Consider the following 15,793-nt stretch of genomic DNA (forward strand, 5'->3'; position numbering starts at 1 on the left):
CATGTGTATTTCATTTATGCTGTAAACTGACAAGGCACAATGACTGTTGAGTGTTTGCAACATGTGAGAATATGTTAGACACTCCGATACAACAATCCTGCATTAAATCCTACCTTTTATGTTTAGTTTTAGCACTTGATTTTCACCGTATAATCACTCTGGAGGAAGTAGTTTTGCAGTGATGTTGAATTATATTCAATTTATATTAATTTGTATCACTTGGCTGGGCTTTATAAAACAAACACCTCTTTATGTTGTAGCACTCAACAGCTCCTCAAACTGCACCATTCAAAATTATCTCATAGTTTAAACCTATATGGGGACAATTGTATCGGACCCATAACGGAACCTTGTGGTACACCACAAAAGGAACCACTGGCACAAAGGTAATGAAAAGCATCAGAGAGGTGATGCATACCCTCTCAACAAGCTGTATATACCCAATTTTCTATATTGTAATATTGCCTTTTCATGATGATTGGTTAATGTGAATAAGATCTACACCGAAATGATATGACTTCATAGCGATGTCATGATGATAAATAAACTTGAAAGTAATTCCTACCATATGATCTTAAATTAGGTTTCTATCTGTATAAGCTTTAGGTCACATCTATAATCCTATAAGAAGCAGAAATCAGCAAAAAACCTTTTTTTACACTTTGCATGATGTCATTTTCTCATTTCATTGTGACGTCTTCATAATGTATCCTTATCCTTATTTCATCCCAATATGATGGGGAAGAATCTTCTGATCAATATTAAGTTTAAATTCTCTCTAAAATTATAAAATCTTCTAAAATTTGTTATCTGAGGAGCTATCTTTGAAAATGTGTTTTTCCGACCATATTTTTCTTGACCTTGACCTTTGCCCATGAGCACCAAAGGTTAATCATCTGGTGATATCTTCCCAGATTATAATCCCACCAAATCACTGACACACAAACACACACACACACACACACAGGTGAAAACAATACAAAAATACAAAATCGCTTCTTCATGTCAGGTAAAACTCACTGGGGGACTATTCCAAAAATATTCCCCCACTGCCTATTGTTCTTTGTTAGATTACAGTGATGAACAACATTTAAAGCTGAACTAAGGTAAAAAAAATAATTTAAAAAATACTCACCTTCATTGCCTAAACATGCACCATCATGTAATTGTAGTCGCTACAAATGGTTGATTCAGTTAAAAAAAGAATGGAAATTTACAAGGATGCTTCTGCATCCAGGCAGCTGAGTTGCAGACCCACATTTGGTCAATAATGATTCATTATGTTTAAATATGTATTTTGTTTTTTAAGAACTCCACAAAAGCAGTTTATGATGGATATGAAAAGTAAATTTCTATACCAACCTGCTCTTGACTGGCATCCCGACTGACCTCTACAAATAGTCGTGGGCCCTCTCATACAGTACAAACAGGAAAGTCATATTCCTTTACACTAATAACATAAGTGTGTATCTGTATTTACTTTGTTGTACCGTTATGGATTTTGTTTTTTCTTCATAAGATGTGAAAACAGTGTACGTCTTGGGACACAAGACAAATATTGGAAGAGCATTCTGCTGATAAAGTGTAATCTTATTTTATTGGCTGTCATTGCATAGCATACATACACAGAAATTAGTGATTTTCCCTTGAATTCAATTAAATTTTATTCATGATATACCTGCAGGAATGTTAATATATACATTAAAATGTATGCAACAGTTCCAAAACTGAGATTAATAATATAGGAAACATATTTATTTGAGTTTCTTGGAGGCATGATAGTAATATTTGTACTATTAATCATGTAAAATCAATCACTGAGGTATTCATGAAAATGTTTTCTTTCAAAGATACATGGAAATGTGCTTTTATTAAATAAAGGATAAATTACAACAATAAAACATTAATGTATAGATAACTTAATATAACACCAAAAATTATTTTGAAATGTGTCACAGCAACTATGAGGAAAGTGGTTATTAAATAAAAGGACAATGTGAAGTTCTACTGCTTCAAAGGGATGAGTGATACGAGGATAGTGGGCCGTCAGCTTAGTTACACAAGTTAAGACAGCAGCGCTTTACCTTGTGGTATAGAAATTTAATGTACACATCACACTCAGAACACAGAAATAGTTGCTAAGTTGATGTAAAGTTGCAGTGATATGTGAACAAACAGGCAACATGAATACAAGCATGCACATAAACACTTTCAAATCTCTCACTGCTCTCACTGCACTAAAATCACAGACAACACAATCACATTTCATATCAAAATCGCACAAACATGTATGATTGTATAAAATTATGTAACGACTCAAAACAAAAATATTGATAGGTATCAATGAGATTGAATTACTCGTAGTTTTGGCATCATGTTGAGGGAGAATATGGTTAACATGTATTCAACTTAATCAATTCAATGATTTTGGAATAATTACAACTGCGTTGTGGGCATAAGTTTAAAGCTTCTTGTAAACAATGATGTGTGTTATCACTGACAGCAGCTGAGGACCCGGACTATGTAGATGTCACCAGGAACTGAGACTTGATTTCATAAATATGAATAAATGCACCTCAAAATCTCACAAGAACACAAAGCTGTTCCTTGGTCTGTTGAGTCACTGCTTTTATGTGGCAGAGTGCTGCCACCACGTGGTGAACAAGAGGGAGTTTCAAACGGATATTAATACAAAACCAAACAAAAAATACTGTCATCTCTGAGTCAGAGCTCTGCTGTGTTCACAAATACGTTTCATGGCACGTAATAGCAAACTGAAGAAACTTGAGCAACGAATAGACTCAATTAGACAATATACGACTTACTCCTGTTGAGTGAGTTCATATATGAAATTGATGATTTTTTTCTGACATAATTTGCCATGCTACTCTTTTATTCCTATAAAGTAATACATTTTAAACCAAACACTGCAGGCTTTTAGATTGACATTAAAACTGGGTGCATGTTGTCCATATAAAGGGTAGAATAGGTAATTCTAGTTAATCTGACTACAGACGAAGCATTTAAGAATTAAATCATAATTAAATATATTATAAATGCACGTCTCTATTTTCCTCTGAACCCACTGTGGTGTAACGAAACATGCTGAGCTTTACTGTCCCAAACTATTCACTCTGAGTTCTGGCCTATTGTGGTGAATCATGCAATCACAGAATCTGGAGTACGCTCAGTCATGCACCCTGTGGAGTCTTACATTACGCACCCACTGCTGCCCACAGACATTTTGCAGTTGTCTCTGATCGTATTATGCAGGTCTGCACATGCTATTTTTAAAAAATGGAAAAAACAAACTTAAACGGAGCGAGGGAAACTTTCATTAGAGACGATTGATTTGTTTTCTTTGTGAGTGTGAGTATAGAGTGAGACAGCAGGGCTTGTGATGTTTGTTAAGTCCTGCTGACAGCAACGCCACAGGGTTTCTTTCTTCAAATGAATAGTGGCTGATAAGAATTTGAAAGAAGAAAGTCGACAGCATCATGCATCACTACTGTACAGGAATGATTATTTTATATGTATATATATATACACACACACACATATATATATATATATATATATATATATATATATATATATATATATATATATATATATATATAGCATATGAGTTCATTTGTCTGAATTCGAACATCAGTTGGTGCACAACACTTAACCTTAAAAAAAGCCTCTTATACACATAGTATCATGGCACTTTGTAAGCTCATGCTCCCTGGACAACGATGAATGTCAAGGCATTGGCAGTAGATAAGATGTTAATTTGGTAATGGCACTAAGTCTCTGGGTGGGACTGTCCTTTCATCCAAATCTTCAGGGGAATGAATCTGAAATGTAACGGAAGGGCTTTCATACGCTTATCTCTCAGGAGGATGTCAGAGGAAAGTGGATTAAAGGATGGTTGTAGTTTGAATCATTAAAAAAAATTACAATTAAATGACACAAATCTTTACAGATCTGTGTAGAGATAATATTCTGTAGATTCATCTATCAGCTTCATTGCACTGTTTTCACTTGACTGACTGACTGACTGACTACAGGTTGCTTTCCTGTGTGTCGTTGGAGGATATGGGGGGCAGGCCTCCGTTCTCGTTCAGTCTCTTGGCACGGTAAGTTTCATAGTGAATGTTATGAGTGACCTCCTTCAAATCCTGGAGGTGGGACCTAAGAAAAATGGACCAAAAACACAGAGGGGGCATGTTACAACATATGCTTTTAATCTATTTGAAATGAGAAGGCACTTTTGTTATTATAGTAAAATATTGTTCAGTGATCTTTATGTTTTTAGTTTAATACAGCGCTAAAATCCTGACAACTGCAACAGAATAACTGGACCCAGGAAGTAATCTGAACCATGGGATTTATAAAAGAGTAAAACCTATAAACTATATCTTGACCAATTATAAATTCTTGTTTTTAAAATGTTGTGCCAGTTACAAAAAAATATGTTTATGTTTAAGTGCTGATTTTATTTTGGTTTTAAAACTCTTACTCCCTGATTCAGACTCAGAATCTGATGTTTTGTCCCTTCCATCATATATACTCAGCATACATGTGAGTGAAACACCTCCACAGAGACACATTAAAACCAAAACCATGTAAAAAAAAAACACATAAAACAATATATATGTTAAATGCCATTGTTTCTTATTGCTAAATTAGAAACAACGCAAATGCCAAATTCCTAAAAGTCAAACAGTTTTTTTCATTACTTTGGGATTTATTTAACTATTTTACCTGATCAGGAAATCTCTCAGTTGAGCAAACTCACAATGGTTGGAATTCTCAACTGCAACAACAAAAAAAGGAAAGAATAAAATGCCACATCTTGTGTTTCAGTTCCTTTATCTTGGACTAACAACATCATCACTGGATGTTATTTTTTAAAAAGTCCATGCCACCCACCTTCCACGATTCCCCACGCTGTCTTCCTCCCCAGAACCCGTTTGCCATTCACTTGATATTCTTTGTCACTGCCGACCACAGCGAAGGGCATCGCCTCCTATGGACAGACATTTCAACACGGTTCATTGTACTGAAGAGAGCCGCACGAGGTTTATAAGACGGAGCAAATCCACAACATTTGCTCAGAGCAGTGAATGAGGGTGAGAGAGTCAGAGTGGGTCAAGCTGGGAGAGGCTCAGTCTCCTGACGAGGAGGAAAAATCTTGGGACAACAGCGTGAGTAAGAAAGAACAGAACCACTTACTCTGATCTTGTCATTGTCACTCTTGTCCTCCATGTCCTCATCAAACTCTTTCTGTGGGTAAAACTCGATCCCGCCCATCTCCAACTCCTTTTTCACCTACAGCAGAACACAGAGCAAACAAACTAAAAATGTGACACATCTATATCCTGGAGCCAATCCCAGCTGACATTGGGCGAGAGGCGGGGTTCGCCCTGTACAGGTCAATTTCAATTACAGATACTTAAAATTTAGTTTTAAAACGTTGTGGCCACTTGAGGGAAGTGGAAACAAGCTGTAAACACAACATTGAAATTGTATTACCTTGTTAAGTCCATGTGATGGACTTCTTAACAAACAGTGGCTTATTTACACACTCAGCAGACACAGAGCAACATTAGTGTTCAACTAAACATACAGTATCTGCTATTTCTGTTTTAACATTTCATATATAGGTATCAGCTGACATTTACACTGAAACTACTTTCGCTGCAATAAACCGATTTATCATCCAGCTTTGGTGGGACGATCTGGGCTCTGCGATGAAACTCACACGCTGTTTGAAATCCTGCCTCTCCTCGATGGTCATCGTGTCTGCTTTGGCGATGATAGGGATAATGTTGACCGAGTGACTCAGGCGCTTCATGAACTCGGTGTCCAGCTGCCGAAGACTAAGAGAGTAAGAACAGAGAAGTGAGTCTGTAAGTAAGTAGTTGGATTTTGGAGGGAGGCACTGGGGTTTTATTTGTCTTGTTTTCATACATCTCGCTACCTTTCCTTTGTCTTGTAGCAATTACAAAAGATTTACACTGTGCATGCTTTTGAAAAGTGGGGCCTTGAAAGTGGACAAAGGTCGCCTCCCAGTTCTCGTTTGACTGTGCACAAAAAATCCTGTCTGTCTCAATTACCATGGCTACGAAGGATCACATACACTGGCTGTAATACACCAAAGACTGTTTCCATTAATCCATTAAAGAGCAAGTTAACAGTTGTCAGCCGGAGCTAATTGTGAAGAGAGGAGACAGAGGTGTGAGTTGTCTGCAATGTAAAGCAGCACAACTGACATCGGGCTTCATCACATTCATTTCTGGGACGTGAACCTTGTGTGTGTGTGTGTGTGTGTGTGTGTGTGTTTTGTTCAGACATAAACATTTTTAACTCACGAGTGTCCAGTTGGGGAGATGAAGTAGAGACAGCAGTGCACCCTGGTGTCAGGGATGCGCTTTTTCCTGGTGATGTTGACCTCCTCCTTCAGGAACTTCTCATACTGCTCATTGATGTACTTGGAAATGGGCTCCCAGCTTCAGATACAAGAGAAGAGGTCAGAAAAGAGAAAGAGAAGTAGAAGAAGGAACATTTTCAACGTAGCTCGGGGGAACTAAATGCATTGTTGCACTCTTTATTTAAATAACAGCTTTGAAAAGGGGAAAACAGAAAAGTTGTTTTCTTGTTACAAAAAAGGCAACAATGATGATATTGATCCAGGAGTTGGAAAACCCACCAGTTGTCGTTGTTGATTTGGTCTCCAAAGCCTGGGGTGTCAACGATTGTCAGCTTCATCTTCACACCACCCTCCTCGATGACTGTATAGAAAAAAGACATCCAACTGATCTGTATTCTGAATATTTAACATATTGAAAAATGTTTGGGATAATTAGAGAAGTGACATTAAAAGAACGAGGCATAGAAAATATAATACACAATCCTCTGATTAGGATCTCTTTTTTTTGATGCTGCACTTCTGCTGTTTCTCTTTGGCGGCATCTCTAACTGGCAAGGGCAGGAAGTGTCAGGTCACTGTCGACCGCAGGCCATGTGTGCACATAGTGTGTGTTTGTGTGCATGTAAAGTGAAGCTGAGCTCAGTTCAAGGGTTTGACACATCACCACTGTTACCATGGCGCTGGTTCGTCATCAATGACATGTGTAAATGAAGCCCAGAGTCTCTACAACTCATTTATTTACTGTAACATTCTCTCTCTATCTCTCTCTCTCTCTCTGACTGTGGGTGATTTCAGTAATCCAATCAGATTTCACCACAATCTCAAGAATCAGCCAATCATGTTGTTGCTGTCAAACAAATAAATTCTCCAGTCTTCATATCCAGTGTCCTGGTCGAGTCCACTCCTCATCACATTCAGATCTGCAGCGTTCTCTCAGTCCCATCACAACCACCATCTCCTCTTGTTGTGCCGTGCATGTTGTTCACCTGTCAGTTGAAGTCTCTCCTGGTTCAAATATCAGCTCTGTCACTTCACCAGCCCCCGATGACGTGACGAGCACAGTCCTGCATGTTACAGTCACCAACTGATTTCATAAATGCGGTGTGTACTGTAGCTGTCTGCCAAAGTGTCAGATTTGATATTAACACTGGGGGAGGAAAATTGTAATACCTGTTTTTATGCTATGCTTAATGTTTTTATGTAATACCTCATGTCATGTATGATCTTTTGCTTATAATTGTGAAGCACATTGAGTCATTGCCTGCTTTATGAAATGTGCTTTATAAATAAACTTGACTTGAATTATTTTTATGTGAAAATTACCCCTGATATTAGCATGATGGAGATAAGAGACTTGGTGCTTCTCTTTTCATTTGAGATGTCCTTCTTTAACGGAAAAGTAACAGAAAGGTAAACATAGACCTGCTGGATTAGATAAATGTTTGCTCTCTGAGAAAGAAGGAAAAAAATCTGAAAGATGATGGAGGCTAAATGACACAGAAGAGACACGTTCAAAAGCTCAGTCTGTCAAACAAAAACGAGGAGAAGTTTTGATGCACCTATAACACTTGTGTTAACTGATCAACACATTGGAGTTTGTTATCTATGTTATACTGTTTATAAATGCTAAATGGGGCACTTACAGCTACAGTATGTAACTTCTAATGATATCTTTTAATTTGGAATATGTTGAAATATGCTCCAAAACATGACTTAATGTGGAGAGGTGCTGTAAGAGGCGTCCGTGGCCCAGATTCATCAACAGCCTGGCAGCAATGCACAGACGTTCCCTACTAAAGGTTTTCCACCCAATCAGAGATGGGCTGAGTCAGGGACGGGATCTCAGGGCTGTAAACTAGTACATGAACACGCTTCTGGTTCTGCAGGTCCACTGACACCATGGCTAACAAGCTAGTATCAGCTGCTGAACAACTTCATTGCGGCTGACTCGAAGACCAGCAAGCTCGTGACTCTGAGCCAAGATCCTCCTCTAATGAGCTGCATTATTGTTCCTGTTGTCAATCCAGTTCTCCCCGTCACTTGAGAACCTTGTGGAACAGAAACCAGTGCTCTAAGCCACCGGCTTATTTATGTGGATGACACCTGGGACAAAATCAACAAACAGAAGGGGACGATTTCACAGAAAACCTTAATCCAGTGGGCAGCAACATAGAGTTCACTCAGAAAAAGTATTCTTGGACTGTGCCGTCAAATTAGGGGTTGAAAATATCTCAAATGCACGCGTATTGTGTCTTGTTCCACATGGTATGTATTAATATCACATACGTCAAGTAGAAACTGTCATGTCATGTTTTTAAGCCGCCAACATGAGACTGGTATTTCACTTCTCTCTCTCTCTCTCTCTCTCTCCTGTGCCTCTCTCCCTCTCACAGACACAAAGAGAAAGGCAGAACAACATTGTTATTTCTTACATTCTGAAAAGCTCAGGAGGATCTTCAACAAACACTTCATCCTTATGCCCAGTAACAAGCTCGTCTACCATGAGGACAAAACATGAACATGAGCAGAGCGACATAGTCACAGTAAACAAATGATCAGTGCCTCTCAAACAAAGAGCCTGCTGGAGATGCAGGAGTTAGTGATGTGCATTTATAACTCAGCTGAAAATAAACGACGGGCTCTATTTCCAGCTTCCGAGGTGCACTGATATAAGAGCTAGGTCAAAGATCGTTCATTTTCTCTGCGACTATAAACATCCGGCTCTAGAGAAAGAACAGGATCTCTCTATCTCTACTCACCATGAGACATCAATTTGATCTCCACAGTTTTGGGGATCTTGTCATCGCGGGACCATCCTGCACTCCTCCTGCTCACCTGGGACTTGAACAGGGTGTTCACAAGAGTTGACTTTCCCAAACCACTGTTACCTGAGAGGAGTGGGGAGGGGACACGAACGTGAGAGAAAAAGAGACAATGAAGGTGCGCAATGTTCCTTCTTCTCTTAATCTTATCTGATCCTTCTGTGACTTACCGACTACCATGATATTGAAGTCAAAGCCTGCCTTCATGGTTTTCTTCCTCATCTGCTCAATGATGGTGTCAATGCCAATGTACCCCAGTAGAGTGGACCCCCCAACGGAGCTGTGGGAGCCAGCAAGGCCATGACCTCCGCCGTGTGCCGCAGCGTGACCTCCACCGTGGCCCACACCATGACCAATACCATGATTGGCTACATGGCCCTGGCCGTGACTCCCGATTGGGACTGGAATAGCGCTCGGAGGAGGAGCACAGCCACCTCCGATGCCTGGCCCTTGCGGCGGGTAGGGGCTGGAGGGCGACGGAGCACCCACATTTGGGGGCTTGGCAGGGACGACTGGTTTGGGTCTCACTTCTGGAGGAACTACGTCTGACATGTCTGCAGAGAACATAACAAGGGGAGGAAGTTTTTCCATCATCAGAAAAAATACTGCTTCATTAGTAAGAAGTAGGCCAGTAGGGCGGCAGAGGCCTTGGCCTCCCTTTACTTGGTCTACATTCAGGAAGTGGGTTGATGTAGTCGGCTTAAAAAGGCTAAAAACAAATTATTAAAATACATATTTTCTCATGTGCCTCACTTGAGAACTGATGTAGATGACTGTTTCTTCAACACTGTCATTATTAAGAAGCTCAGACAACATTTACATTAATTAACAATGCATAATTCTTCAATTTTTAAAGCCACGTCGATTGCTAAAAGTGGACTGGTGTAAAACCTGGTTTTTAGACTTAATCTTATTACGCCAGGTATCCTGTTGCTACTCAGAAGAGAATGACAGGCCTTGACGACATATCAGCTCATATTGATTCAAGAAATTGTAGTAAAGAAATGCAAAGATTTCAGTTTGGTAAGAAACACTTGTCAACATTACATTGCACTTCTAAGTTCAGCTCCAATAAGAATATTTTGTCTCAATTATCATTCATCAGTGTGGGTTTCTGCCTATATCATCCAGTGCAGGTCAGTTTATGGTATTGGAAGATACCCAGAGTTTATTCATCGGTATAAGAAGAAAAGTCAGATTGGTTCATCCCCACGTGACTTTTTAAGGTTGTGAGCTGCAACAACTGGTCGACTTAACAAATGGTCAACCAACATACTGTTTTTCTCAATTATTATCCCAATAAAATGTTATTATTTTGAATAGACCAGTAAAATCCAAAACTGTCTGAGACTTTAACACCACTGCAGTTTTTTTTAATCAATCCGTTCTAGAGAAGCAAACAGATGGTAACAGTAACAGTCGAGGCAGGTTGTCGACAGCCCCGGGCCTCCAGGGTGTGTACACATGGAGCAGCCTGCTGCCGGGATCCCAGACAGTGCAGCCACAGCAGTGGATACAGATCACACAGGTCAGTTAGGGAAAAGGCCGTCACCTCGAATCACAACAGTCATTCAGCTCTGCTCCCTGCACTGGAGTGACTCTTGATATCTTTTTTTGGAAGGTCAATCAACGACACAAAAAATACACAAAAATATGAAAAACAACCACAAAAGAGACACAACACAACCAAAGAGACGCAACACAACCACAAAGAGAAACAATACAACCACAAAGAGACACAACACAACCACAAAGAGACACAACAAAACCAAAGACACAGTCACCACAAAGAGACACAACACAACCACAAAGATAAACAATACAACTGCAAAGAGACACAACACAACCACAAAGAGATGCAACACAACCACAAAGAGAAACAATACAACCACAAAGAGACACAACACAACGAAAGTGACACAACACAATCACAAAGAGACACAACACAACCACAAAGAGACACAACACAACCACAAAGAGAAACAACACAACCACAAAGAGACACAACACAACTGCAGAGACAACACAACCACAGAAACACAGTACAACTGCAAAGAGATGCAACACAACCGTGTATAGACATATAAACAAGCACAATGAGACCCAACACAGCAACAAATATATACAAAATGGCGACAATTAATTGCAAATTGACCACAAATCGCAACTTTGTGTAAAAGAAAACGTTGTGTCTGATAACCTGTCCATTTGGAGCTACAAATATATCAGTTATTATTTTATATTTATTCCCAAAATTAATTTTTAAAAGTTTCTTATCTGGCATCAAATGCTCACACTGAATAAACAATGTAATAATAATGCACAGTTTTTTATTTTCATGCTGCAATTTAGGCTTTAAGATTGAGTCTCAACACCACAGCTGCCACGGTTGGTCGATTAGTCAACAAGCAACTGTTTTGATATTTGATCCACTGTTTTATGCCATTTTTCAAGAACATAATTCTCACGTTTGATGACTCCAATGTGAGAAATCACTGTTCCTTCGTCTTACCATACAGCAAACTGGACAAAACAAGATATCTAATGTCACCACCTTGTGCTTGAGGATATCATGATGGGCACTGCCCTATACACTCAGTTGTCCTTTATATCTGTGCACCAGTCTGGCCTCTTCCTCCCTGCTTCACACAAGCACAACATCCACAGATCAGATTTACAGAATTAGTTCAGCACTAATTTGTAGCTACACTGCAGCAGAGAGATCATAGAAGAGGACGGAGGGCGGACAACAGCTGCTGATGCTCGGGGGAAATGACGGCGTCGTCCGGTTTGCTCCATAAAAGACGCTTCTGGGTGTCAAACAGCATCGTCAATCGGGGGGGGGGGGGCTCCATCACAGCCCGTCGACCCCATTGTCTCTCCCCAGCCACGCTGGGTGACGGCAGCTAGCAGCAGCCCCACGTTAGCTAGCTAGCTCCGATGGGGCTCGGCGGCGCCGACGTGGTGTCACACTTACCGAGTCTCGTTTCAACCGACTATCAAACGTGCAGGATGATGAGGACGAGCTTCCTGTTCCCCGACCGGTCCGACGCGACTCCGGGTCACAATGAACGACGTGTGTCCGACACGGAGACAAGAGGAGGCGGAGGAGCGGTCATGGGTGTCTGTCTGGGTACCTCTCCTCTCCTTCCCTGCAGCCGTTAGCCCCCCTCCTCCTCCGTTACCGGGGCGACAAGAGGAGAGGGAGTGGGGAGATGCAGTGCGCACGCGCAGTATGACATTAGCTCAAAGGGACCTTTTTGGGTGCACAGTGGCACAGACTATTTATAGGGATTATTTAGGTAAAAAACGTCCAATCTAATCGAGAGCAAAGCAACATTCTCCTGTGATATGTACTGAGGGGAAGAACAAAGATCATTTTGGATTAAATCTTTTTCTCCATTTTGCATTTTGTGAAAACAGTGAATACAATGACGAGAACAAACTTGAAATTTCTAACAATATATCAAACCACTAAATTTGGTGCATATGACTGCATCCACAAAATGCATTGTGTATATGGATTGGTGAAATTGTTGTAGCCAGAATCAGTTTTAGTAAGGAAATGTCTTACTCCTCTCATTTTTTTCTCAGGTCTGGCCCTGATACGCTTCCACAGGATTTAGATCTCACTTACATAAAAGTGTCAAAATGCTCCGCTAAAAGTATTGAGTTTTTGTTCTTTTTACTTTAAAAACTTTAAAAGCTCAGTTGTAAGCAAAAGTCTTGCATTCAAAAGTTGTATTGAATATGCTTGTAATCGATATGCTACTAATTATATTCATGTTGTAAATAAGGGGTTGCAAGATGATTAAAGAAGAATATATGTCATATTTCTGCTGCACAAAGTTTGATTCTGACTTTTCATATACTTTTGTCTTTTTTAATTTGGTCAGCCAGCTTCACTAAAAAGGGGCCACAAGCCATAAAGTCTGGCAACCATTGCACTATTATATCCTGAAGGACCTCATAATAAGTCCATGATTCTCATTAGGGAGATGAAGATACCTTATTAATACTTCGTGGGTGTTTTTAATCTCTGTCCTGTGATATTACTACAGGATTTAAAGGGCTCTCCTAACTTTAAATAGGCATAATTACACAGCATATGCTGTGTTATAGGATCTGTGTCACAGTACTCACTTTATCTCTGAGATGCTCGCCCGTCGCCCTTCTTTTGCTTTCCCCTCTGCATGTTTGTGTTGGGTTTTCTTGCTTCTGTGGAGACTTTTTTTGGCATGTCCTCTTGTGCTATGTTCACTTTGATAGGGTCTTCTAACTAACCAACGCTGTCACATCTCCCTTCAGCACGTCTGTTACTCTGCTGATAAGCAGCGGCGTCCTAAAAATCCCTCCACTCTCCACTTTGGCCGCCCCCTCATCTGAATTCCCCTTGGATAGAAAATGATTTAACTCCTACTCTAAACAGTTTTTTATTTAAATCAAGAGATGAAAGAGTCACGTATATGCTCTGATGAATTTGTTTTCTTTGCTGAGATAAAGTCTTCCAAGCTGGATATCTGTGTACTCACCCACATACACTGAGCCTGGGTAATACATGGTGACGTAATAGGGGTCCTCTGGTTCCTCCATGATAAAAGCTCTGCTTGCATGAGGGTAATCCACTTGGTTTGCAGGAGGGCAGGCTGCTGTTGCTGTTGTCCCTTCTGGTCTCTGGTAAACTCTGCACTGTGGCTGGGATGGCAGGTCAAAGACCCCCTTTGAACCGATGCCAGAGCTGTTTGGGTTGAATGGACAGTGAGCCACAGGGGGAGGCCAGCTTACAGCGCATTTCTCTGGGGGATATTCTAGTAGCTTTTTGTGCACACTGTGGTGATCAGGCAGTGCAAAAATATCTGTCTGATTCAGCCACATGTCACCAAGGTTCACCTCTTTGTGGTTTTTATTTATCCCATGAAATTGCCTCTGATCGAATGGATGTTTTTGTGACGGGATGTCAGGTTTTGAGGAGCCTCCCATTTGTGATGTGGTGAACTCAGCAGAGGAAGGTCGGGAGGCCTCCTGTGTCTGAGGAGCCAACGGACATGTAATAAGTTGCCCATGTGCACGCGGAGAAGCCTCCGTTTCCTGGTCGATGTGTCTTGACTGGCAGCAGTAATCTGTTGAGAAACAGTCCGACTGGCTTCCTGTGCTCTGTACATCCGTCCGGGCAGCCTGACTCTGGGCCTTCCACCAGAATCTGCGTCTCTGAGGGGACGTGACATGTTGCGATGCTCTTGTTTGTTGAAAGAGTGTTGGCGAGGAGTTTCCTGTAACTGTCTGTGCTCTGTTTTCTTCCCGAGGTCTCCTGAGATTAAAGCCTGATTGAAATGCTGCATCCACTTGTGTTTCGTTGTGCACGTCAAATTGTCTTCTCCTTGTCTCGATATTGGGTGAAACAGTTGACCGACTCGAGAGAGGCCCTGTGGAAAATGATATTGTGGGAGTCAAAGGTAAAGCTGCAGGTTTCTCAGAATACATTTGTTCATATGATTTTTTATTGGAGGCTAAATCTGCAGTTTGAGTATAATATCTATTCTGAGGGTAGTATGTACATTTCCTTTGAGTAGCCAGTCCATCAAACACTGACTGAGATTCTCTATGAACAACATTAGCAGACATAATCCCCTCAGACTCTGATGAAAGAAATGTTTGTGTACCTCTCACTGCACATGGCAGAAATTCCTGCTGCTGCTGTTTGATGTTTGACTTTGGATTAGAGATTGCAGAAAAGTCTAAATTCCTCGGTGGAGGCTTTGGTTTATCTTTTGAAATATTGTCTTTTTTCCTGAAACCAACTTTGCCTTGCAGTGAGGAGGAATCCAGAGACATGGCTGCTTGTTTTCGGGGCTCAGAGTGAGTCTGATGTCGAGACTCTCTGCCCGTCATGGGACAAGATCTTCTCAACTCAGGATAAGTAAAATCCAATAAAGCCTCTTGGTCAAGAATTTCATGCTTTGCTTCATTTGAGAAACTTTGTTTGGGCTCAACTTTAGTATTGGAGATGGTAATAGATCTTGCAAGTCTTTCTTTTGCAACAGGGGAGGGCTGCTTGCTTCCCTGGCCATCCAAACTCATCCCTTGGCACAGGGACGTTGGAGATGGACTCAGTCTGGGTGTTGGGACAATCAGAGTTGGAGATACACTTGGCTTTGGCTGAGGCTGCTGCAGTAATGGAGACAGATCACTCAACTGTGCGGCGAGGAGATAAAGAGAAACACTTGGCTTTGGCATCAGGCTGGAGGGAGTGGGAGAGGAATTTAGCTTTGGGGCAGGAAAAATGGAGATGCTGGGCTTTTCAGAGAAGGTTGGAGATCTGTATGTTCTGGGTTTGGTTCGTGGGAGGGTTGAAGCTCTTTCTCCATAGGTTCTCTGTGGTTTACTCCAGGTCTGACTGGATGTCTTGGAGGAATGAATTGGAACAAATGATCTGGAGTCAAAAGAGGGAAGAAAATTAGTGATCTGCAAAATTAATTCAGTAGAACATTTACATTATTACGTAACTCATAAAACCGAGCTGCAACTCTTTTTTACCTGTCAGTGGTTTTCT

General features: G+C 40.8%; 1 protein-coding gene across 4 annotated transcripts; it reads right to left on the reverse strand.

Moving 5' to 3' along the window:
- Positions 1-1,578: 1,578 nt before the first annotated feature.
- sept3 (septin 3) lies at positions 1,579-14,631 on the reverse strand. 4 transcript variants are annotated; one of them, XM_035637905.2, is made up of 11 exons: positions 13,387-13,558; positions 12,221-12,416; positions 9,414-9,797; positions 9,181-9,309; positions 6,701-6,782; positions 6,363-6,500; positions 5,753-5,870; positions 5,224-5,319; positions 4,921-5,017; positions 4,753-4,804; positions 1,579-4,179 (listed from the first exon to the last, which is right to left on the reverse strand). In XM_035637905.2, exons 3-11 carry the CDS (start codon positions 9,793-9,795, stop codon positions 4,050-4,052), a joined length of 1,224 nt encoding a protein of 407 aa, XP_035493798.1. In that variant the 5' UTR covers positions 9,796-9,797; positions 12,221-12,416; positions 13,387-13,558; the 3' UTR covers positions 1,579-4,049. The 4 variants fall into 4 exon arrangements, with proteins under 4 accessions (XP_035493798.1, XP_035493799.1, XP_035493797.1 ...); XM_035637906.2 differs by having other exon boundaries at positions 12,221-12,419; XM_035637904.2 differs by lacking the exons at positions 12,221-12,416; positions 13,387-13,558 and adding an exon at positions 13,776-14,631.
- Positions 14,632-15,793: the final 1,162 nt, after the last annotated feature.

This window comes from Scophthalmus maximus, chromosome 8 (genome assembly GCF_022379125.1).
Source record: "Scophthalmus maximus strain ysfricsl-2021 chromosome 8, ASM2237912v1, whole genome shotgun sequence".
Classification (NCBI taxonomy): domain Eukaryota; kingdom Metazoa; phylum Chordata; class Actinopteri; order Pleuronectiformes; family Scophthalmidae; genus Scophthalmus; species Scophthalmus maximus.

Excerpts from the sequence above, each read along its gene's own strand:
- sept3 (XM_035637904.2), bottom strand. The coding sequence starts at position 14,223 with ATGGGAGGCTCCTCAAAACCTGACATCCCGTCACAAAAACATCCATTC. Across the intron at positions 6,783-9,180 it reads GATCAAATTGATGTCTCATG|TCATCGAGGAGGGTGGTGTG; the intron begins GTGAGTAGAGAT and ends TTTTCTATACAG. Across the intron at positions 5,018-5,223 it reads GTGACAATGACAAGATCAGA|GAGGCGATGCCCTTCGCTGT; the intron begins GTAAGTGGTTCT and ends GTCTGTCCATAG.